Raw genomic sequence first — 18,333 nt, 5'->3', positions numbered from 1 at the left:
ACTCAAGTTTCTCGGCGGTGCAAGAGCAGGGAGGTCACTGAAGGCCGAGAAAAAAGGGGCCAAAGTGCAAATACAGAGCTGGCGAGGGAAGCTGGAACGAGGTAACCGGCTTTTCTGGTGATGCTGAGTTGCACGTCAAGGCAGTGATAGACGAGGAAGCCAGGTCATCTCACGCAGACCAGCGTCGTGCTCGCCCGGCAGCGGCTGGGTGCTGCGCCGTGGTTTGTCTCTAGTGCCAAAGCTCTTCCCCAGCTACTCGGCGTGCTGGGAAGGCACCATCCCCAGCTCTGCCGCAACTTCCTTCCTCCTCGCAGCCGTGGAGGAAGGCATCCTGCTCCTGCGAAGCCACCGTCACGTTGTCACTTCCCAGTTCAGGTCCAAGCTTGGTCACAGCCAGGGCCCGGGGCCCGTGTCCGCGGGCAGTGCTGCCGTGGTGCCCCCCGCGCCTGTGGCACTGCCAGGCTGGGGAGGGGGCTCAAGTCCACGTTTCTCATGCTCCTTGGCAAGCGGTGGCTACACCTCGGTGGAGTACTCCATCATGCTGGGGGGAAAGGAGAGGGGTGTTGCGGAAGGGAACTGTCCGAATCAGGAAGAAACGGGGAGGTGTGGAAAAATATTCCGAGTGGGAAACAGGGCCTTTTGGCAGAAATAAATGGAGAAAGAATGACGCGCTATTTGTGGTAAATCCCTGTTTGAGGGAAGTCCCTCCATCAACAGGGAGCCAGCGCCTGAAAGCTGAACTGTGGCAGTGCGGTGCCTGCTGAGCCCTGCTCGCCTCTACTCTGGCCTGGGTTTTGGGGTGGCAGCTGGGACAAGGGCTAGGCTGAGCCCTCCTCCAAAGCGGGGCTCAGTCCATGAGGGACAGCAGCATGAGCAGCCCAGCCTATGGCTCTTGACTACATTGGTTCTGTTTCCAGATGGAATACTTAATTTTTTATTTTTTTTTAAACAAAGTTTACATGGAAAATGTGGGCAAAATTGCTCCTTGTTTTAACTTGGAGCTTTTCTTTTTCTGAAGGAAAAGCCAAAGCCAAGCAGACCCTTCCTCTGGTGAGCCCTAGTGTTGAATTGCCTCAGGTGGGACTCGTTTCACTGGCCTTGAGTGCCTAAAAACCAGGCACCTGGGCTGGTGAGTGGGGGCTCAGGGGGGTTGGTTCTCATTTATGGGTCACGCAGCTCATCTTAAAAAGAACATTTTCTGCTGTAGGTCCCAGGTAGCAGAGGCTGGGCTGAAACCTGGGGGAGAAGCTAACCTGAAAAGGGTGATGGAGGAGCTGCCCTGAGGGCAGGGACTCACAGCCCCCCCTTCTCTGTGCCCATGGTGGTGAGCGTTAGCCTGATCGTGGGGCTCTGGAGCGGACGGATCCTGCAGCTGGGCAGGTCTCCTGCTGGAGGCTGTGCCATCTCCGAGCACAGCAACCCTGGCACCTTCTGGGGCATCACCCACCTCAGTTCCTTGCGAAGGTTGCTGTGTTTTCTGTCCAGAAATTGATTCTTGACCGACTGGGGGACATCAGGGACGTACCAGGCTGCAATCAGTTTGACGCACAGAGCCACGTGCTGCAGAAAGCAAAGGGACCCACTAACGTGGCCCGTGCCCGGCCCCAGCCTCCTCCTGCCCCCGCAGGTGCTCACCTCGAAGAGGATGAGGAAGGCAAGCCGGGCCGCGAAGATGTGCCAGAACTGGACCGTGTAGCTGTAGTCGTCGGCGCGCCTGTAATCCCGGTACCTGCAGCACAGCCCCGTCGGTGCCGGCCCAGGCTGCCCCTGCGCCAGGCGTTGTGCTCTGCCTCGCCGCCCTCCGTGGGGTCCGAGAGGAGCCCCAGCGCCTTCCCTCGCTCCAGCATCCGCCCGTTCCCCGGCTGCGGGCTGGGCATCACGGTGAGGGGCTCGGGGTGGAATGCTACTGAGCAATGGCCACAGGCTGTTGTTACCTGCACTCCTTGATCTCGTCCCCGGCAAAGTCCGGCAGCGTTTCGGGCACTTTTGTGTACGGCTCGAAGTCCTGGACGCGGAAGACGGAGAGGCTGTGGTTGATGTAGCCGGTCGAGCAGCTGCGTGGGGGGAAAGGTCGTGTCTGTGCGCACCGGCCCGGCCATGAAGGGGATGCTCGTGGCCATGCTGGGGGGTTGTGGCATACCCTAACCAAAAGCTGCCGCTTTTGTGTCTTCTAGGGGAGTCAAAAGGCCTCTGGTTGTGACAAAGCCTGTCTATCTGCAGCTTTCCTTTCTACGGTTTCCCTGGTGTGGGGATTCTCAGGTGACTAGTAGTATGGTTGAGCACAGACTGTAGCCTCCCATTTTGGGGAAGCCAGCACCCATCTGGGGCTCTCCCTCCCTAGCTACCCATTTTCACAAAGCCTGGGGCAGATGAATGTCTCCGAGACTTCTGTCCAGTTTGACTGAACTTGGCCAGTGAGCCAAGGCTTGGAGGACAAGGGGGAGGGCAGGGGCAGGCACCCAGACAGTCCTGCAGCTCTCCAACAGTACGCGGTGCTCTTTCCATTCAGGGGTACCAGTTTACCCACCACAGGGATGATGCGAGTGGGAGGCTGGCTGGGATGCTGAAGACTGTGCCATCTGGAAAATCCTCCCCTGCTCCCCTTTTCGCCCACCCCAGTGCAGGGGACCGCTCATCTGCCTCGTGCTTCTGCACCAGTGACACCACAGGCAGGGACACCGCAGGCAGGGCTTGCAAGCAGCCGACTGGCAGCACTCACTCCACGTCAGTGCTGTTTTCCATCACGCAGGGGCTGTACGTGTACTTGTAGACCTGCATGGGAATGAAGTCGGACGTGATGGCGATCACCAGCCCATTCCCGATGACAGCCAGGATGCCGATGGCCTCCAGGACCTGCAGCCAGATTCCTGTGGGAGAGGAGTGATCAGTGAGGCCCCTCTGACGGCTCACGGCCGCTGTTCAGGGGTTGCAGACCAAGCCCCAGCTCAGGCAGGTTTGGCATGGCCAGAAGAGGTCAAGGAAGGAGGCCTCCAAGCTTCCCCTCGGCCTCTGCAGAGTCTGAAATGGCTTCTCCTTCCCCAAGCCACAGCTCTCCCTGTGCTCTCCTACCTCCGCGGTGAAGTGCTACCCGCCCCAGCGAAGGGGTGCTTGAGGGCTTCACACTGGGGAAGAGGCTTAACGCCAGCACGGTTCGCACAAGCAGCAGCGCTGGAGGGAGGGTGCTCCTCAGGCCCCATCTCACCGATGTCGTTGGCCTTCCTGGGCACCATGCGCCGGCGCAGCCGCATCATCTTGATGGCATCCAGGCGGATCTCGAAGAGGTTGTTGCAGAACGCCAGCAGCGGGGCGAGGGGAAAGGCAGCAACGAAAATGGTGGTGAAGCTGTACTGGATCACTGCGGAGGGGGAAAATGCCAGGTGCTGGTGTGAAGCTTCACACCGCAGAGGGGACATCCCACAGCGTCCTGACCGCTGTCTGGATTTCTCCTGCTTTGCGGCTTGTGTCAGAGGGGCTTTGCAGGGGTGAAAGGGGGATATAGGCCTGTCTTGGGAACCCCCCCAGCCCCACAGGGATCACCCACCTCTCCCGGGGCTGTCAGAGAGGGGGATCTGTGGGGGCCCCGCAGGGCACTGGTTGAGCCAGCCAGGCAGAGGGACCACCCTGGGGTTACAGCCATCACCTTGACGCTCCTGGGAGGAGAGGAAGGTCCTAGGCAGGGACCCAAGGCCAGCACAGTTGCCTGCTCTCCCTTGTTTTGGGAATGATCTCCTTGGTGTGCCAGAGCTCTTGGAGTGGGGCTGGGCATGGAGATGGGTCTCGGAGCTCTCCCTTGCCTACGTATGGGCTCCCCAGCACGATGCTGTCTCCAGCCAAGGAGGGCATGTGTCTCTGCGCCCAGCATCCCTCCTCACTTGACCTCCTGCCCTACATACCCATCTCCAAGAACTCGTCAAACAAGCTGAAGATGTTGACCTCGTTGAGTTGATAGTTGCTCAGCCACTGCCTTTTGCAGGGGTCCTCGACCTCCTCCTCCTCTCCTAACATCATGCTTCTCTTCTTGGGGCGCTGCCGCTTCTTGCGTAGCTTGTGGGCCATCCAGCTGCAAGGGGAGGGAGCGATTTGTACAGCTGCTTGCACAGGACAGCAGGGCTGAACTGCTGCTAGTGACAGCCCTGGAGACCTGAGGAAGGAAAAGGAGGAAATCTTGGCCCAAAGACCAGGGTCACTCTCTGTAAGAGCTGGGAAGCTGTCCTGAACGTGCAGGAGCGCCAGTGAGCACTTCGCAGGCTAGAGGAAATCTTACGGGACGAGATACTCCATCACGTTGCTGATGGTCTGCTTGAGCAGCATGATGATGGCCATCTGGATGAAGAGGTCAGTGATGCAGCCACTGGGGTGGCACTGCGAAGGGACGAGAGGAGAGGAGTTGCGCACTGCAAGCAGGGCGACCTGGCCCGGGGGGCTGTTTGGCCAAGGCAGGTACTACACGAGGAAGCTGAGATTCCCAGAGCCTTGCTGGGCAGCAGGGAAGGGAAGTGTAGGAGTTGTGGTGTGCGGTCAGAGAGCTTCTCGGCAAGTCCCTCACCTCCTCCAGCCTCCACTTGCCAGCAACGCGCACATAGTTCCCTGGGTGGCCGTTGATCCTGAGGATGGAAGCAACAGCAGCGATACCTGATGAGCCCCACTGCTGACCCCCATTGGATGAACATCCAGCAGCAGGATGGAGGGCACTATCCTCCAAGCACTGGTGGAGAGGCAAGGGGCTTTCCTCACCCACCATGCCCACAGGGAAAATTCATGGCCCTCCTGAGGTCCCAAATGGGGTCCCTGTGCCTGGTGGGGAGGGTAGAGGGACTGGGCTGTTCCCAGACCCTGGAGAGATTTGGGGGTGTATGCCCCAAACACAGGCTCCCCTCTGCTCTCTGCCAAGCCTCCAGCCACTACTCACCGTCCCAGGAAAAAGGCGATGTAGATGAGCGAAGAGAAGTTTGTGAAGAACTGGAAGGTGAAGATCTTCACGGTGAAGTTGTTCTCACGCTGGGAGAAGGTCCGTGGTTTCTCTGGGGAAGGGAGCAAAGCCCAGAGGCTTGGTCACAGGGCGGTGGGACCTTGCCCTGCTCCCCCTCAGATGCCACAGCAGCTCTTTGAAGGTTGGAAGGGTGTGTCTGCCCCTCGTGGAGCCTTCCCTGCCCTTCCCCTTTGGTGGAACTGATCCCAGCTAAGCAGGGAGGTCCCTCAGAGCCATGAGCTGGGGGAGAATGGGCCCTTCAGCTGGGAGGAAAACCATGTTGTGACCTCTCCTGCAGCTGTGGTGGGTTCCGGTGCGTGCCGAGCCTCAGCCCCGCAGGGTGGCTGCCCCTCCAAAGCGTAATGTGGCTGTGGGACAGCCAGCTGGCAGCATGTGGGCCACAGATGAGCTTGTGTGTTGGAGGGCTGCTGGCTCCCGTGGGGACCTGCCTGGCAAGAGCTGCCTGGTAGATGCTTTGTGATGGTGAAGCAAGGGAAGGGGCCAGGAGCCTGGCTGCATTTGGGGACCGAGGGGCTGCTGCGCTGCAGTCCCTGGGTACGGCTGGGCAGCTCGGCGTTGCGGGGTGTGGGTGCAGGTGGGAGACAGCCCCTGGTTTCCCTTACCCAGGTCACAGAGATAGAGGGCCACACGCCTGTTGACCTGCAGGAGAGAGGTGTAAAATGGGGAGGGAGGATTGATGGTGGAAAAGCAAACAGAAGACCTGCTGCCTGCCCGGTGTCTCACTCCACACCTTGGTCATGATGACAATGGTGATATAGTGCAGCACAGCCCCTGTCATCACTGCCATTGTGTTGGCCTGCTCGCGGAGGAACTCGAAGTTGCTCTGGGTGAAGAGAGCCGTTGCTATCACCCGGTAAATGACGAGCGCGTGGGCAATGCCGATCAGCACGGCAATCTGTGGAGGAGGGCAGCAGAGTGGTGAGAAGCTGTGCATGAAGGGCACGTGCTCCATCCTACCTGAGGACCACCAGCCTTTCAAACCCTGACACCCTTCACCAGAGCTCATCTGGACATGGTCTCAAGTGCAAGCCAGTGCTCTTCACTTAAGGATGGGAGGTTCATAAGGTGGATGTCTCCTGAACTACTCATCTAGACTCTAGACCTGAACTGCTCATCTAGACTCTCTCCACTGATCCATGGGGAGAAAGAAGACCATCAAGGCTTTGCCTCTTCCTACCCTCTGTGTTACTGCCTTGATCTTCACTGCCTTCCATTGCAAGAGCAGAGCCTCCGGCCCAGATCCCCAAAGGGTGGTTGGCCTCTCCCATCAGCACAGCAAGGTGTGAGCATAGGGAGGCCCCTGGATCCTTGTGATGGGCACAGACCTGCTCTGGCAACCTGCTTTGTGCCTTTGCTCCAGCAATAGGACACTCTGAGGTGCTGTTCTTGCAGCAGAATAGGGAGGGAAGGTGGAAAGTCCATGTGCCCTTAAACCACATCTTCCTTTGTTCACCCTGGCACGTACCATCAGCAGAACCAAGAGGAGTATGATGGTGCTGCGGAAGTAGGAGTGCTGGTACTTCCGGGGTTCATGCTGCAAATTATTGATCAGCTCCATAGCCAGCTCCTCCTTAAAAAAAAAAAAAAAAAAAATCAAAAAAGAAAGGATCCAGCAGATCTGTGCCCAGGTAGTGGAAAGTTCAGGGGTCATTGTGTTAATGGATATATGGGATGAGCAGCACCAGAGAAGGACAGAGATGGACACCCAACCCAACCCACAACAGCGTGGCCAATCCTGATTGTGTTCAAGTTCTTGTGCAGGTGGAGAGCTGGCTAGCAATGCGGAGAGGCGCTAGCATCTGCTTAAGTCTCCAGAGGACTCTGCCTCTCCCAGGACTCTCCCAGGGCTGTCAGATGTTGGCTTTGCCATTTCTTTTAGTGTCTCCATTAGATGTTTACAATGACAGAGTATCAAGCTGGGCAAGGGGGTCCCTGTGGCGTGTCTTTTCTGTAGGTCCAGCTGAATACTGGCCTGAAAAGGGAAGCAGTAAGCAGGAAAGATGACGTCCTCACCTCTTCCTCATCCCACCTGTACAGGTTCCAGTCGGTGACCACGGTGGCTCTCTGCCTCTTCCACAGTTCCAGGAACACTGTGGCTGTGAGGGGAAGGAGAGAGTGCTGTGACACTCGGGGATGGCTCTGGAGATGAAGTCACCCCTCTGTGCCACAGCGCGGGATGGATAGTCACATTACCACCCAACCCGATGGCAAACCAGCCTGGGCTGCCCTTGGCCCACGAAGGACCGGCAGCCGCCGCTGCGTCGCAGCGACCGGGAAGGACCCTGGGCGCGCAGCGGTGAGAGCTCGGCCGCGCGTGGGGATGGGGACGGAGGAGCGCGGGTTGGCTGGGCGTTGGGCCAGCTGTGGTGTCTGCATAGAGTGGGCGCCAGGGCTGCTCTGCTGGGGCTGGCATGTCTACACGGCTCCAGCCGGCCACGTTACTCTGGATTAATGAAAAAACCACCTTTCAAGTGGAACAGGTGTCCTGCACTGCACCCCAGCATGGCTACACCTCTGCAAATCCATTTATAACCACCCTGTCTGTTAATCTGGATTGACCTTCCTGGGCTTGTCCCTGTGTAAACCAGCCTGCAGCAACACGCAAGACCACGTCCGTGACCTGCTCAGACCACGGTCTCGCAGGTGCAGCGCCCAGCCCGCACCTGCGATGGCCTTTGTGACGGAAAGGGCTGTAGTAAAGCCAAATGAGAGGTGTAGCCAGTATGGTGATGGGACCCTGTCAGCTCAGCGCCCAGCAGTCTGCGCGCTTGTGCCACTGCAGCCGTCTGGGAGGGTTAATGGGGGATCCGGTGGTGGCTCCTTCCTGCGGCTGCGACCGCTCACAGGCAGCTGCTGGAAGAGTCCAGCTAGAGAGGCTGCCGGGTGCTCTGCAGGAGGCTGTGGTGGGAGAGAAGTAAAAGCCCTCAGGCAGGACGGGTAGGGAGCGCTTGGGGAGCTGAAGGAAATTGCTGGGGTGAGTGTGTCCCTTGCCTTGTCTGGAAGGGGAGCTGGTGGCCCTGGAAGCGGAGGAGGTGAGGACCGAGAAGCCCCTGAATGGTGAAGCTGTGTTAGTGTCCCTTTTCCCTCCACCTCCTCTCCCCCTAAGCCGCCGCGGGCCGTTCCCTCCTCCCAGCTGTGTGTGCTTGGCACCAAGACATTGACACCTACCCCAGATCGCCATGAACATGGCAAACAAAACCGTCCCCTCGTTGTCAATCATGTGAGTGACCTGGAGGACATCAAGGAAGAGCGTGATGGGGCAGCGGGGTGCAGGGGAGAGGCCTCCGTGCTCAGCGCTCCGCTTGCCGCCCTGGACCCCAGAGACAGGTAAAGCTGCTGCAGGAGGGCAGAATGCAGGAAGGGGGCTGCCTACCTTGGCGTAGGTGCAGGTGTCGGAGAGCAGCCAGAACGGGCACTTCTGGTCACAGAGCGGGCACATGACGGTGTTACTGGCTTCACAGATCTCCTTGCTAGAGAGAAAGGCGTAGAGGGAAGCAGAGGGGAGTGACGGTGGCTCAAAGCTACGTGCACAGCAAAGGCTCGTGAACGGGATGCGCGTTTGGCGTCTTCGACTGCCTTACCTCACCTGGCTGGAATTGAAAACAGTAATCCCAGCCACGAAGACCACCAGTCCGACCGCTGCAGCGATTCCCAGCAGGTAGGTGTACCAGCCCAGCCAGGCAAAGTACAAGGCCACCTTCTCGCCGAAATAGCACCTAGAAGGAAAAGCGAGATGTGATTTGCAGCTGGGGAAGAGACCACGTTGTCAGGGGTCACTGAAAGATGATTGTCCCGCGCAAAGGGATATCAGGTCCAGGAGGGGCAGTGCCGTCTGTATGTCTGGGGATTCTGCTGGGACTGGGAGGGTCAGCCCAGCTGAGCGGAGGAGCCGGAGGAACCACAAGCGCGCAGCACCTCCCGGGGATTGCAGCAGCGGCAGGCGCCAGCAGAGGTAGCTGGGTCTCCTTGTGCGCCGACCGCACAGGAATCCCACAGCGGACATCGCCATGGGACTGCGCAGCGAAGACGTGCTGAGAGGCGACAGCGGGATGGAGAGCAATGGGGGGCCATTGCGGGGGCTGGCCCGGTCTTACGGTGGCATGTATCTCAGCTTTTCTGGTGAGGGGAAGAGGCTCGGAGGCATGGGTGAGAAATGATGGTAACTACTGACTGGTGGACCCGCCGCCTCTCCCGTACTCTAGAGGAATTAACTTTCTCCCAGCAGTCAAAGATGGTGATGTGTTCCCTGGCCTTTGTTTAAAACAAACAAAACCCCCAACACGCCCCTCGCCCCTCCAATTTCACAGCCAGCCCTTTAAGCCTTCCGTGGCAGCGACAAGTCACGATGCATTCACCTCGGAAAGGGTGAGTTGTCTGCCCTTGTGTGCCGCGGCGGCATCAGGAGTCCCTAGTGCCTCTGCTAGACTTGGGCACGGCAATAAACATTTAAGGGAGGAGAGCGCATCTCCACTGCAATATTTCATCTCCCTAACAGCCCGCTGACCGCTTTATGCGGTAGCATGTTCTTCTTGTGCGCCTTCCCCTGGCCATGGAGAGTTTGTTTTCTTCCCCTTTTAAAATAAGAGCTGTGCTCTTGCCTGAGTTTTAATGTGGTTATGGGAGCCCCTTGTTTTTAATGCCCCAAGTTCAGCCTCGAGCTAGATGTGCAGCACTGATGCTGTTCCCACCTCGCCTTCCTTTTGAATGTGGGAGCATGTGGTTGAAAACGAAACGGGGCAATGAAAAACCGTGCAGATGCAGGGGTTGTTTCATGCTGCAAAATTAGCAGATGGAGCTCGGTGCCACAGGGATACCCCTTAGGCTAAGAACTTTGCAGGCTTCAGAGCAGCCCAATACTTGCAGGAAGAGCCAGGTTCAAACTAATGATTTAAAAGAAAACACGGGAGCCTGGCGAAGGGCATAAAGACCTCTCGGTTTCAGGTGGGACCCCTTGGTTAGAAGGATCTGTCGTGCCCCTTCTGCCTGTGTTACCTGATCTTCTCAATCGGCTGTTGGCAAAATATATCTCTCCAGCGAGCCCATTTCTCCTTTAGGAATTCCCTTACCTCTTCTTTCTGGAGAGCAGAGAGGTTGGTCAGATACAAGAATGTTAGGGCAATCCCCAGCCCCGCTCCCAGGCTGCTGCCAGGAGCTTTGTTGTGCTTCATCCCGAGAGATCCTGGTGCAGCCCCAGTTACCCAAAGGTCTCTTCCACCTCTCGTGGCTTTGCCTCCCTGGCACCCGTGTGCTCAGCCTTACCTCGTGCAGGGGAAACGTTGCTTCAAAGACCTTCTTCCTCATCAGGTCACGCAGCTTCTCTGGTAGCAGAGCAGAAAAGAGAGGATTAGTGAAGCTTTGCTCTCACCCCATGTGCTCCTGGCCAGGCGGAATCACCCCAAACCTTTTCTGGAGCCTTTGAGGTGGGCCAAAAAAAACCCCAACCCCACCTGGGAGAGGCTGAGCAATTCAAAGGGGATCAGCACTAATCCTTGCGGTTGTGCTGCGCTGCCGCAGGCTGTCTCGTGGCTGGCTCTGGGAGCAAGCCATGTGGGCAGGTCCTCAGAGATGGCTAGAAAGCCAGCACCCTGTGCTGCCCTGCTCATCCCGGGGTGTCAGAGAGGGATGAGCTCTTCTGGGGACACTGGAGAGCAGCGGTGGGCAGCTGAGCTTTGGGCAGAGGGAGTAGAAGGCTGTTGCTGCAGTCCAGATCTCCCAGCCTCTGGATGCAGTAGCAAATTTACTTGTCTGAGCTGCAGCTGGGCTTTCTCCCCTCCTCTGCATCCTCCCCGGGGGTGGCAAGGCAGCTGGGGATGCCCGTGCCCGCCATGGGGCAGGAGCCTTGCTGCAGATCCAGGCTAAGCATCACCCCTGCTGGCCCCGTTCCCTTACCAAGGTCGGATGTCACCGTGTTCTGCAGGACGAAGTTCACGATCTGTATCCTGAGCAAGGAGAAACGAGTTAAAAGCTGCTCTGGGGATACAGACTTGTGCTGTGTGGCCCTGGAAAGCAAGGGAGGGAAGGGAGAAGGTATGCACTAGAATCCAGGGAAGGAAGGGGGGAAGAAATGGGGAGCTGGCTGTGGACAGTGAGAAGCCAGCAACTTTGCACGTGGTAGGTGGAGGTGGCCTTCTGTGGAAAATGAAAAGCCTGGCAAAGCCGTAAGCGGAGCTGGAAAATGGGTGCTGGCGTGGAGAAAGGGGAGTGCAAGACACTGGAAGTCAGTAGCCCAGCCCATCTCAGCACCCACCTGGTGGTCACTGGTGTGTCATGATGGGCACCGGGGTTTTGCAGCCTGCTGTCGGGGTTCCTCAGGAGCCGTTGGTATTTCTGGAAGATCCATTCTGGGGCACGGACCCCATAAAATAGCTTCTTGTCCTCAATTTTCTAGTGGGTGGAAGAGAAGCGCTATTAGAGCAATGCTGGCAGAGTCAAAGTGGCAGGAAAAGGGACGGCGCTGCCCGGGCTGGGGGCTGTGTAAGTCCTGGGGCTGAGGTCTCCCCTGCTTGAAGCGTGCAGTATGTTTTTCAGCCCTGATACAGTGGATCAGCTCACTGGTTCAGGCCTCTCCCATCTCCTGGGATGCAGGAGCCCAAACCAGGCTTGGATCCCAGGTATCACAAGATATCCAAGTATCTGCTGCCTTTTCCTCCTACAGCCCCTCACCTTGATGGTGAACCCCTTCTTGCTCAGCTCATCCAGGAACTTCTTCCTCTTGATCTCCTTCTCACTGCCCACCTCATGGATGTCACTCACCAGGACGTAATCCCACTTCTCTTCATCCTGCCCGCAGAAAATGCCAGGGAATTAATGGGGGTGGCAAGCCAAGAGCTCTCCCTCTCGGCTCCAGCCTCCCGGAGGTTTGGACCTTCATCACGACTGTGTAGAGGGCCACTGGGAACCGGGAGTGAGCAGGAGAGTGGGGATGGGGACAGCGAGGCAGCTTCTGCCTTGACACTGCCCTGCTCCCCTCTCTGAGCTGTGCTGAACTCACTGTGAGCGCGGAGGGAGCAAAGCTTACCGGTGGGGCGAACGGCTCCGCGTATTCGACAGGAGAGTCCCTCCAGGGAGTCAACAGAATGTCATCCTGCGGGAGAGAAAACAAGTGAAGGCTGCAGCGGGCTCCCCGGGATATCCTGCGTCCGGGCACAGAGCAAACGTCTCTGCTAATGTTTGGATGGCGTCACGATGCCCTGGACCAAGCTGCCCCGCTCCGGGTGGGGAGCGCAGGTGAGCCGCGCTCCGCTCCTGGAACACAGAAGCCCACCTGTCAGCAGAGCCCACGTAGATAAAATTGCATCACTACGTAAGATGAAGACCCACCTGTCCCAGTTTTCCTCTCCCAGCAGCCACAAGGGGATGGATGCCCAGGGAGGAGGGTATGAGCAGGCTTGTCTGAAACCCTCTCCCACACACTCCGGCTCTCCGGTTCGGGGTCTTCCTGAGCCAAACGTGGCTTCGTGTTTAGGGATCCTGCAGGGACAGCTGCTCTGTGAGCACGTGCAGCCTCCCCTTGGACTCGTGTAATGGCCAATGCTTATGGCACCCTGGGGCCGTGAGGGAGCCAGACAGGAGGGGAAAAACCCCACTCCCTCCGCTCCGGACTTTGCTGCTGCTTGTTTCACCTGGTGCCCTGACGTTTGTACTGGGAGAGTGTCAACACTTAACTCTCTCTGCACGCTACAGCGGTTTTTACAATCTTTAATCAACCTTTCCCCCTCAGGTAGGGCACTGTTAACTTTTCGGCGAGGGTGGGGAAGGTAGCTTTAAATCCCGGTGAAGGGAGAGTGGGGCATGGACGGTCGGAGGCTTGCACAAGCCTGCGGACTGCAGGGGTGAAAAACGAGTTCCTGGGAAACACCTCGGATGTCCGTTGCCTGCAGCCAAGGGACAGAGAGGGGAAGATGAGCTGCTGGCGCGTGGCTTCTGCCTGGTCCCCTCCCGTGTGCTACCAGCTCTGCAGCGGGGGGTTGCACTGGGGCGAGCGCAGCAGCTCGCCTTCCCTGTGTGAGCCTAATTATGCTCAGCCAGGCAATGGTGCAGCTCTGGCAGTGCACAAAGCAAATAAGGCGGCCCTGTGGCAGCAGCTCCCCTCTGCCCAGAGCCTTTTCCCAGCCCAGGGTGCTCCTCTGCCGAAGGATGCTGCAGCAAGTGCCCTTGGGTGGCCTGGACCTGCTGGGTGCCCAGAACTGGAGCACGTCAGCCTCAAACTGTTTTGTCCCTGCCCTCTACGCCTGGCTTCCCTGACGTGATCTCAGCCTGGTTTTGCAGCCGTAGTCCCCTCTTAGGCAAGAGGGGATTAGTCCAACCAGTCTTTCCATGGATTGGCAAGAGCACGCCGGGCTTCAGGCCCCGGGAATGCAACGAGTTTAATAAAGATGCGCTCCGCAGGCCACGCCGTGACTGGGGCAGGGGATGGGTACCGTCCCAAAAACAGCATTTTGGGGGGTTTTGCAGTTCTCTGATGTGACTCATGGTGCAGCCCAACAAACAGTTATGCCGCCTGTCCCGAGGGCATGGTGATGCAGCACAGAAGTGGGAAGGAGCTGCCAGGGGATGGGGACATCATCAGTCAGTATTGCCACCACAGATGTTGTGACCTGAAACAGGGGCCAGCCAGACAAGTTCATCCAGCTGTAATCTCGGGAGCAGCGCGGTGGTGGTGCAGCCATGCCCTGATGCAAGATATGGATCCCAAGCTTTCACTGAAGAATGAGGCCATGGGAGCAGCGGAGACTGGGATGAGGAAAGGGCTGAAATGCTCCACCAAATCCTCTCTCACGCGGAGCTAGGGCCCCGGCTTCCGCTAAAGCAAAAGGGCCATGGGGAGACTGGCCAACAGAAAGCCAAAGTGAAAAGGCTTGAGAAGAGGGTATTGTCCCCCAGAGATGCTGTTGTAGTAAGGACCAGCACTTCCCACTGCTAAAAGGTGCCCCAGTTTAGGCCAAGATGCAGAGGGGGGCTACGGTGCTGTCCTCTGTTCTGCCGAAGCCCTGAGCAGGCTTTGGGGTGGGAGAATTGGGTTTTGGCTCAGGCTGATCTCCCCACGTGGTGAGTGACTAGCTGGTGCGGCAGCCCAGCCAAGAGCCCCTCTCTGGGCACAGGGGAGGGAGTAGGGGTCCCGTTGGGGCTCTGCCCCTCCTGCTGGTGCTCTAATGCTGGCACAGACCTGCCCTGGCACCACATCTCTGCAGGTCGCGTTGTCTCATTCTGCCCGGCTGGTTTCTCTCAGCCTGTGTGTGCACCAGCCCCATCCCGCCAAGACTGCCCGCCAGGGCTGCCAGCCTTCCAGCTCCACCGGTGACCCTGCAACGTGGAGGGGAACCAGACAGTGGGCTTTCAAGCTGTTCCTATGATGCCACTGGGCTCAGCACCTTGACACAGCCATCCTGCTGGTGTTGACCCCAACGTTGCTCAGGAGGAGGTGAAGGGACCTGCTGGCATCGCAGCTCCTGCGTCCAGGTGGCTCCCACCCCGCTGTCTGCAGGCACGGCCCCCTCTCAGCAGCCGAAGCATCCTGACCAGCACATCCTTCTCTGATGTGACTACCAAGGTAGGATCACAAATGGGACGTATCCAGCCACGGGGCTTGGTCTGTGTAGCCAGGCTGGAGTATCAGAAGCCTTATGCCCGGATCCCTGGTGGTGCTACCAGCCCCTGCCTGTGCCTCGGGCCTTGCCGATGGGGACAGCACTGGGGCTGAGCCTGCAGAGCTTCGTCAGAGCATCCTTCCTCCGTCAGCATCCCCACTTGTAGTGGGAGGTGTTCAAAAAATGTGGCACTTGAGGACATGGTTTAGTGGGCATGGTGGTGTTGGGTTGACGGTTGGGCTTGATGATCTTAGAGGTCTTTTCCAACCTTAATGATTCTGTGATTCTGTCTCTCAGACCTGATGCAGCCAGGTGCTGCCCCTGCTTCTCCATGTTCCTGAAATGGCAAGCACCGATTTTAATCCCAGCAGGGACTTGTTGCTTTCTAATTTTCCAGTCAAGCCCTAGGACTTGGGGGGGACCCTTCCCAGGCCGCCCGTGCACGGGTCTCTAGGCAATAAAGGTGTCGTGGCAGCAGAGTTGGGCTTTTCGCTGTGTTCCCATAGCAACGTGATGCACCGCCGGGTACCCGCACCGCAGGCACCGCGAGCGCCTCCGCGTAGGGCTGAAAAATGGGGAGGAACCTGCGAATGATTTGCAGGTTAGCACAGACAATCCCCAGTACCCCAGTCGGGAGCGGTAACAGATAAAAACTGCAGTCAGCGGCAGAGGGGGATGCGCAAAGCTGCGGCGACGGAAAAGCAGCGTTTCAGTGGGTTTGGCTCACACCGGCGGCTGCCGGCACCCTCGCTGGGCAGAGGCTGCTTTAAGCCCTGGCTACTGGGGCTGCTGTGCTGGAGCCCAGCCTGCTTCCGCGGGCAGATGTGGCTTGCACGAACGGACAGCTGCGGAAGGCAGGGACTTCGGGTCACTGCTGCTCTCACGCCGGATTTTTTTGCCTCGGGGGACTACAGACACTGTCAGACTGCGGCTGCTTTGCTCGGGCAGCACGAGGCAGGCAGATCGGACCGGCGTGCAAGGCCACCTCGGCTCTGAAATGGTTGTATAAACCCTGGACTCTAATCCCTGCTATCAAGGAGGACAGTGCCTGTTTTGCTTTCCGGCCCCGTGGCTGGAGCAGGGTTGGAGTCCCGCTGGGCAAAGGTGTAGGAGAAGTAACCTGCACGACGAGAAGCAGGAATGCCAATGTTACAAAAGGGTTTGCGTGCCCTGAAGTGTGCCTGGTTTCTCTCCAGCTGTACCGGCAGGTCCTTGTCCCCTTGTCGCAGGCCGGGTAACCCGCTGCCCCGTACGAGGTTACTGGATCCTGTAGCGAAATGGTACCAGGCATTTGGGCTGGGGGTGCAGCCACCCGCATGGGTAACGCAGGCAGAGGACCCGGATAGGATCCGGCATCCTTGTGTTCCTTTCTGACTGTGGGCTGGTGAGGGTTTGGGTGGTTCCCAATCACCCACGCCGAGATGATCGCATTGCTCTTATCTCAGGGATGTTTCTTACAAACGCTTCCCTCAGAGCACTTCCACCTTACCTCACCGTTTCCTAAGGAACGTGTCAATCTTTAATTGAACGGGCAGATAGTACAGCTGTGCATTTACTAGCTGCCCCAATCTTAGAGAGTTTCCCTGGCTTTTTGAATAAAAGAAAACCGCATCTTTTCTTTCAAGCTAAAGAAACAAAACTTCACAGCTCTCCCTCTCCCCTTGCTTTATTTCAGGTGGTCCTGAAACTTCTAGGGCTGTCCCTCCGCTGCTGTATGCAGTGCCTGGGTTTATACAAGCGAAAGATCTGGTCTCAGTCCAAACCATCCTTCTCTGACCCATGCTCTGAACTCTGGTACCAACATCTGGGGCCATGCGCGACGCCCCTGGCCTGACGCCGCTGTGCCTTGGGGTGCGTGGGGCTCGGCTCTGCCTCGCTCCCCGGCTGCGGGGAACTGCAGAGCCAGCAGCACGCACCACTTTCCCCATCGCACGCTCACGGTAGGAATGAGATGGCTCCCTGAAAAGCGGAACGGGAGTTTTGTAGTACTTTTTCAGTGCTTTAAAGGCTGAAAGCACGTGAGTGGCAGAGATCAGAGCTTAGAGTGTCCCATGTCTCCAGATACAGGTGACTCAGAGGTGCTGAAATGCAACCTCTTGGAAATAGCTGAGCAGTTTCTGTTTCCTACCTGCATGGTGGAGAGCCTTTCTCTTTCCCCCTCTCCGCTCTCGCTCCTCCAGGCAGACCTCCGAGGAGCTGTCTGCGGGCAGCTGGCCAAGCCGAGGCCGCAGGCGGGACGAGCGGCGAGGCGCCTGGGGTTTCGCCGCAGCGTGCGGTTTCCTTCCCCAGCTCCTTCGCCTCGGGTCTCGTGCGAACCCAGTGGGTTTGACTTCCGTGTGGGACTCCCGCCCGCCTTGGGAGGGAGCTGCCTCTGCCTGGCAGCGGGCAGATATCAAGGAGGAGGCGAGAAGGTTGCCCTTCACCCTTGCTCAAAGGAGTGGCGAGCCCAGTACCGCCCCGCAGAGCAGGCAGGTAACCGTGCCGCGCTCCTCTTGCCAGCTCCAGCGCTCTGCCACCCCCGTCTTCCTCCTCTGCCCCTCGCGGTGCCAGTGATGCTTGCTCTACCTTCTGAACATCCCCAAAGAGGTGTCACAAGTGGGCCAAAAGGAGGAAGGGGGTATTAGCAGAAGTTCTAGAAAGCGTTAAAACTATTTCTTACAAGGAGGGAAAAAAACATTAACCCTAAAAAGAGAAAATAGAGCTGAGCTGTGCGTGACCTGCCTCATTCTCGGGGTGAAGTCTGGGCTCCACGGCAGAGATTGGATGTGAGAGGTAGGGATGGGAGCAGCACAGGCTCTGAGAGCGGGTGGGTCGGGGCCAGCGGTGAGCTTGTTAACAGCCAGGGCAAGGAAAAGAGGCAAAGCATGAGCTTCCAGATAAGGGAGGAGACTCTGCTCCACAGTTTTTTCCACTTGAATGCAGCCCTGTTCCTTCCTGCCTTGGACAGTGGCCTGGTTTGCTCTCCACCACTTTGGTTTCCCCATGCGGCTTCCAGAAACCCTTCTGTGAACCACAGAGAAAACCTGGCTCCCTGGAAGGACCGAACAGAGACCGAGAAATCCCTTTTTCACACCTCGCTGGCTGGCGAAACAGCACTGGAAATGGTGTGCTTTTTTTCCCCATGTGTAATAGTGCTGTCACATGAGGGGCATCAGGGTTTGGCATCAACAATTATGGGAACATCTGTAAGTATTTTAAGAATCCATAAGGACAAATATCCCCTCCCTCCTTGAAGAGGAAAGCATCAAAGTGTGCTCTGAATGTTCCTCCAAACCACAGAGCCCTCCTGCCTCACTGCTCCTTACACACTTGTCACTTCTGAGTAGATACGATTTACCAGAGTACGATGGCTCCCGCCTCTGCTTTCCTCATGGCATCTGTGTCAGGGTGCTCAGCTGTGGCCCACTGGAAATTGTGACTAAATCACTGAGTGCCCATTTTGTTCACAAAGGTTTGATCCATCTGGACGTATGGCTTGGGGCAGGGTATAACTCTCCTTTTACAAAAAGGGTGCATGAAAAGGTACACCAAAATTTGGCTTGTGTAAGCCAAATCTCACAGCTCTCCTGATCTGTTTTCTGGGGTTTTTTGTTGCTTTAGTTTCCAAGATGAGAAGAGCTGCCTTTTCCTGGGTAGAGAAGAAGGGCCTGGATTCCCTTGTGCTCTCCAACAGCACTGCTATGGGTTGCTCTTAAATAAAGTAAGTCTTGGGGGTAATCCGGCTGTGTCCTGGCAGGAAAGGCAGACGGTATTTCC

The 18,333-nt window shown here is 57.6% G+C and overlaps 1 protein-coding gene across 1 annotated transcript; it reads right to left on the bottom strand.

The window, feature by feature from the left end:
• Window positions 1-513: 513 nt before the first annotated feature.
• On the bottom strand, window positions 514-16,391 carry ANO9 (anoctamin 9; the record flags this gene model as incomplete). Its single annotated transcript, XM_082000238.1, has 25 exons — window positions 514-541; window positions 1,448-1,560; window positions 1,636-1,729; window positions 1,935-2,054; window positions 2,720-2,867; window positions 3,203-3,355; window positions 3,894-4,060; window positions 4,265-4,362; window positions 4,547-4,604; window positions 4,910-5,021; window positions 5,593-5,629; window positions 5,721-5,885; window positions 6,456-6,560; window positions 7,004-7,086; window positions 8,159-8,219; window positions 8,364-8,460; window positions 8,572-8,706; window positions 9,983-10,065; window positions 10,250-10,308; window positions 10,880-10,929; window positions 11,238-11,374; window positions 11,654-11,770; window positions 12,009-12,074; window positions 15,780-15,844; window positions 16,355-16,391. 25 exons carry the CDS (start codon window positions 16,389-16,391, stop codon window positions 514-516), a joined length of 2,388 nt encoding a protein of 795 aa, XP_081856364.1.
• Between the last annotated feature and the right edge of the window lie 1,942 nt (window positions 16,392-18,333).

Source organism: Phaethon aethereus, assembly GCF_964289735.1.
Source record: "Phaethon aethereus genome assembly, chromosome: 5".
In the NCBI taxonomy this organism is placed as follows: domain Eukaryota; kingdom Metazoa; phylum Chordata; class Aves; order Phaethontiformes; family Phaethontidae; genus Phaethon; species Phaethon aethereus.
Note: the sequence above shows the minus strand (reverse complement) of the source record. Positions and strands in the feature narration are given on the sequence as shown.